The 6000-nt window shown below is 49.5% G+C and overlaps 1 protein-coding gene across 2 annotated transcripts in view; it reads right to left on the bottom strand.

The window, feature by feature from the left end:
- Nucleotides 1–482: 482 nt before the first annotated feature.
- Nucleotides 483–6000, bottom strand: part of CORO1C (coronin 1C) — a 79872-nt gene continuing 74354 nt past the window's right edge. For both annotated transcript variants that reach the window (XM_069558268.1, XM_069558269.1), the window contains 3 exons: nucleotides 4293–4350; nucleotides 3948–4193; nucleotides 483–2870 (listed from right to left, as the gene is read on the bottom strand). In XM_069558268.1, coding sequence (XP_069414369.1) covers nucleotides 2751–2870; nucleotides 3948–4193; nucleotides 4293–4350 — 424 coding nt within the window. In that variant the 3' untranslated portion in view covers nucleotides 483–2750. The remainder of the gene's footprint in view (nucleotides 2871–3947; nucleotides 4194–4292; nucleotides 4351–6000) is intronic.

Below are 6000 nucleotides of genomic sequence, written 5' to 3'. Positions count from 1 at the left end.
ATAATGCTTCCAGTGTAGAAAGGGGAGCTGAGAGAGGGCCACGAAATCCAAATGACCTTGAAAACCTTTTGTTGGAATAAAAATCACAGTCAAACCAAGGGTACTGGGCTTCTACAAGAAAGAGATGCTTTCCTAAGCCCTGATTCCCAGGGAATCAGCTCGTCACAGGAACTGTCGTGGCTGTGCAGAGGGCTCCTTGGGTGACCAGACACAGCTTCTATTTCCCCTGAACTCTCGTCCCTCCTTCACAATAAGGGGCTCAGCAAGACTAGGCAGTCTGCCCCAGATCCACCCCTGGGGAAGGCTAGAGATGGGTTCTGAACACCACTCCACCTCCAGAGCCAGGGGGCCCACTCATACATGCCCCATACTTACCCTCCGAGAAAGGGGGGGAGGTTCCACTGAGTCAGAGACACTGTGTCAGGGAGCAAGGCACTCGCTGCCTCAAAGACAGCGGACATGTGAAATAAACACAGACACTGTTTTGTAATCAATTTTTTTCTTTTATCTTTTAAAATGGAAGCAAGTGTTTCAACAGAATACGATGGCTGCTCTATAAGAGCCGATCTAGGAGTAATTCACTGGGTCTTCTCTCGGATAGCTTGGATTTAAAAAAAGAAAAAAGACAAAACAAGAAAAATAACCCACAGAGCGTCAAACACCAACTCTGAGCCTGGCGGGGAATCCGTTCATTAAATAAGCCATAAGCTACACACTCAGGTCAGAATAACCGGCTCCTGCCTCCTTGTCTCTCCAAACCATATTCCCAACAGTGTTTCACCACCAACAACAATTTTGCTCACTTAATTAACTGGGTATCAGAACCTTAGAACATTTCTGAATCTTAATAATGAAGGTCTTCAGCAGATTGTGTTGATAAAGAAACACATACAAGCTTGAATATAAACCACTGTAATTATTGTTTTCTTTATATCTCATTATCCACTTGAGTATTTAAAGCACACACGTACACACAAAACCACACCAAACATTCAAATACCCTGAAACTGTGGAGACAGCAATCCCAGGGTTGGCTAAGAACATGGTACCTTTTCTACGTGGACACATGGACAGCTTGGACACGTGTCCCACCCCACCAATGCCACACTCTGCTTCAGCCTGGCCCCCTGCTCACAAACTATTCCAGCCAGTCCTGGCCCGGCCGCACACCCGCAGGCACACACCCAAGCGTCCCCGCCGTGGTCCCAAAGGCATGGCACGATTCCTATTCCATCACTCAGCTCTTCTAAAAGGGCTCCTTACACCTTTTTTTTTCTCAGGCATATGCTCTGAGAAAATGGAAATGGAGAGGGGTTCCTGCTAACCCAGGAGCAGGGCAGGCCTGGAAGCTCAATGTCTGGCCCAGGACTAGGCAGCCTCTGGGTTTGGACCCAGCCTTGGAGGCGCTGCAGGGGGCGCGGGTGAGTTTGTGTAGAGGGCGCACAGGGACAAACGACACCATCAAAGCTACAGCAGATGTCTGCTTCCTTCTTGGCCCTTCTCAGTCTCGGTATTCAACAGCACCCTCTGGCCGCAGCTTAGCAGAATGCAGTTAGGACCGAAACGCAAGCGGAGGGAAGCCCTGAGAGGGAGAGCTACTTACAGAAGGGAGAAAGGAAGGGCAGGAGCTGCAGGGATGCTGGCTAGGGGTGGGGGTGGGAAGCTGCCCAGTGCAGGACAGGCGGGAAAGCAGAGGACCACGCAGGGCGACACGCGGGGCGAACACTCTCCCCGGGTTCCCTGGTCTGTGTCCCGTCTAACCTTGGGTAAGCTGCTGAAATTGACAAGAAGGAACACTCCACAGCATCTGTGGCTCCTTGTCCTGGGCACCCTTGTCAAGTATTGACCAAAACCTGAAATATGACATCAAAAGGGATGAAGGCAATAGTTTCTATGTGTGTAACAAAACCGCAGAAACACATGCTAGTTTAGGTTAGATTATAATCATCTGAAGCACAGGATAACCAAGAAGCAAAATTCCATTCTGGTACAACCACCCAATTTTTAGAAAAGAGAAAGAAAATGATTCAATATGAGCCTTTTTTTTTTTTTTGATCAGAAGACTCAATGGGAGGGGAAGGGTGGGAATACAAATCCACGTGATTTTTCAAGTCTTCCTTTTGTACAGTCATTAAGATGACCAGGTTTGTGCTGCAGAGAAGTCAGCACCGTGTGGCTACGGCTCTGTTCTCAGATGAATGTTTATACAAAATAATATCTTATCTTCATTTAGTTTATAAACATACACAGTGCTGTCCCTTTCAAATTAAAGAAAAAAAAACCCACACACAAATACTGCAAAGTAGCAAAATATAAAGAAAAAAAGCTACTTTTGGTTTTGGCAACATTAAAAAAAAAGAAATATAAAAAGCAATGTGGCATTGGTCCCTATTTGTAAAAAAAAAAAAAAAAAAGAAAGGAAAGAAAAGGTACTTGGGCAGGACACTGAATCAGAATTGGTTGGGTTTCTAAAATTCAGAATATCTGGGATTTTCAAAGTAGCACTTTTGTCTTTTAGAAGTTCACAAGTCACATAACACTTAAAACATCAAAAAAAGTTTTCTGGTAAAAAGCTCAGCTTTTAAATCACATTTTGTTTCTGCAAATTTGGGAGACGAATTGAGTTCTTACTGGAACGTGGCCTGTCGCTGGTCGACAGATCTGAAATGGAATGTCTCCAAAGGCAGTGCCTCCCTTCGCCCTCCCCGGGACCACGCCTTCCTGCTCCCATCTTGGGGGTGGGTGGACCTTCAAGCTGCTATCTTCGCCATCTGCTGTTCTAACTTGGAAATACGCTCGTCTTGATTGCAGATTGTGTCTTTTATAGATTTGATCTCTTTTAAAATCTCATCCAACTTGGCTTCATTTTGCTAAGGAAACAAAAAAGGGGGGAGAGAAGAGGGTGACTAAGGCAGCGACGTTCAGCACAGGTAGCACGCACGGGGCGCAAACGGGACGTTCTACTTGGAAGTAGCAGGTCGCAGGCTGGGCCTCACAGGAACGAAATGAGCTTGTTCCCCTGACCCCACAGCAGAGCAACTGCGCAACATGACTCCTGGCCCCTCACCTGTGCACCTGCCTGGATGGACTCTTGGGATACAGTTAAGTTGTCGGAAGAAACCGACAGGGCAAGCCTGCAAGGCTGCCCCACATTCCAGACACCCGTCACCCTCCTCAAGCAGGAACACCCTCTATGCGGCCAGGGTGAGGGTGACCTTCTAGAGGCTGCCGAGCACCCATCAGCTCCTGCGGAAGGTCCTTCCTGGGAACTGCATCCCCTGCCCTGTGGCTCCTCTAAGAGCCTGAGCTTCACCCTGGTGGAGCTGATTCTTTAGGAGGAAACCCTGCTGTCTCCAAAGTCATGGTGCCTCAAGCAGCCTCCTTGGCCACAGCCTGAGGGCACCTGTCCTCTGCTTACCACTCCTCTCGTCATCAACAACACCCGGCCCTCCTGGCCCCCAGAACTCCCTTCCACAGCCTGCCGACACCCCACCCCCATCCCTCCCTGGCTCACCCCTGCCCTCCCCGGGGCCACACTGGTCTTCACTGCCAGCCTCTGCTCCCTGACATGACTCTTGCTAAGACACCCAGGGTCATCTCAGCCTCTAAGTCCCACTCACTCCAGATCCTTCCATCACTCGAACACCCAGCAACTGCTACACTCTCTCACCACTCCTTCCTTCCGGGACCTCCTTCCTTCCAGGACCTCCTCTCCCCAGCATCAGTAACAGGCTGACTTCTATCCCAGTTATCATTACAAAAAAGAACTAAAAGAATCAAACCCATGAATGCCATGTGGTCAAGGTAGTTCCTACAGACAGTGCCTGTTATCACAGCTGAGCCCTGCCTGTCCGGTGGGGACAGTACTTGCAGACGCCCAGGGCTGGCAGGCGCTTCTGGGAGGACCAGGCTGGGCCAGCCCGCCCCCCAGGCCCGGCGGGCCTTACCCCACTGGCCGCATCTGCGGTCTTCTTCGGGATGCTGATCAGGTCACACTTCTTGTTCGCCGTGGGCTTGCTGTCCAGAATGTTCTTCTTGACCACCTTGAGGTCCCTGTTCTTCCCAGGGATGTACCCGTGCTTCAGCGAGACGAGGAGCGGGTCGGCGTCCCTCCCCTCGAACCACTCTTCCGCCTCCAGGGCCGCCTCGGGCCCTGCCGTGTCAGGGTACAAGTCGTCTTGGAAAAGGTCAGACTGCAGGAGGCACAGACGAGACCCACAGGTGAGGAAGACAGCTGCGGGGTGCTTGAGGCTCTTTTTAAACACAGGTCACCCAGACAACTGGGCACTTACCTTTCTGGGGACAGTCATGATAATAGGCTCACACTTCCTCTCGTGAAGTTTGAAGAATCTTCAAAAGAGAGATAAAGGCAAAGTTGTATTAAGTGAAACAGGCCAAGTAACAGGCTTAGTAGGCATTCTTGTACATGCTGCGTTTGCCCATCGCCTCATCTGACGGATCCTGGTGAGCAGGGAGAATTCAGTGTTCCCATCCACAGAGGAGGAAGGGGACGTGGGAGGAGCTATGCCGGGGAACGGCGGACAGGGCCGTGAACCAGGGGCAGAGGCCATGCGCTACGGTGACAGTCAAGTGCCACTTATCGGGGGCCGACGAGCTGTGGGGAAATGGTCAACATCACCAATGAGGAACCGCCTGTGAGGAAACCACCGAGGCAACAGCCAGGAGACAATGGACACCCACCACTCTGAGGGTCTCTGTGACCTGGATGCCAGGTCTTCCGCCAACATGAGGTGGTGAACATTCGTAAGTATAAACAGGGTTTTTAAAAAGGAAATGAAAATAATCCTAGGAATTAAATGTTGGCATCTGAGCAAACCACATCAGGGGTAACACTCAAGAAAAATCTGGAATTATTCAGAGCGTGAGAAGAGTAGGAACACCAAACCCCAAACCTGTGCAGTCAGCTCAGTGGTGGGAAGACGGGCCTGAGCTGGACGGCCAGCTCCACTCCCAGCCCGGGGCTTGTGGCCTTCTCAGCCGGCTTGAGCTCCTCATTCATGAAGGGGGTATACCCACACCCACCTCACGGTGTGAAAAGGGGACCTGGGCCATGTGGCTAACACAGTGCCCCACACGCAACAATACCCCAGCAACAGTAAACAGGAGGCATCCTGACTGACCCACTTAAATGGTCGCTCCTCGGTATCCACGGGGGACGGGTCCAGGATGCCCCAAAACACGGGAATCCATTGCTCTCAAGTCCTTTACACAAAATGGTGCAGTGCTTTACAGTCTAAATCATCCTAGATGACTTATGACACCTAGGATGACGTAAATGCTAGGTAAACAGTTGTGAACACAGCGCAAATGCTAAGTAAATCGTGTCCCACATGCCGCAGATTCAAGTTTTGCTTTCTGGAACTCTGGAACTTTTTCCCCTCAGTATTTTCAATCCACAGATTCAGAAGACGCAAATTCCAAGGGCTGACTATGGTATCTTCAAACTTTTAGATGACAGTAGCATAAACCCATTCCCAAATTCTGAATGTAATTTTAAAGTTCAGATTCAGCCTGTCTTGAACCACGTTTTGCCTCTGGCTGCCCTGTACAGCATGCCTGCCTCCCTGGCCAGGGATTGAACTCGTGGCTCCTGCAGTGGAAGCACAGAGTTTTAACCACTGGGCCACCGGGGAAGTCCTTGAACCACATTTCGATTACTTTAAACCACAATTTAGAAGTATTTGTGACAGCTTCATTATTCTAGCTATAGAGTTGAAGTATTAAAAAAAACAAAACCCTGCAGTGATTATATAAAAATGGGCTCATGAAAACTTCTTTTATTTTTACAGATGTTGTCAGTTATCTGTGCGGCCAGCTTAGCACACTTTGTAAACGCAGTGTTATAAAGATGTGTGGCATGATCATGTGCTTGCTAATGCTGTGCTAGTTATTTTGTTTAAAATGGCCAGCAGTCGGTTGGTACTAAGGAAAAAGCCTGCCCCTTAGGAAAGTCACTAGCATCAGGGGATATGCATTTTT

The sequence above is a fragment of the Ovis canadensis genome, chromosome 17 (genome assembly GCF_042477335.2).
Source record: "Ovis canadensis isolate MfBH-ARS-UI-01 breed Bighorn chromosome 17, ARS-UI_OviCan_v2, whole genome shotgun sequence".
NCBI lineage: Eukaryota > Metazoa > Chordata > Mammalia > Artiodactyla > Bovidae > Ovis > Ovis canadensis.
This window is presented reverse-complemented; position numbering and strand designations above follow the sequence as displayed.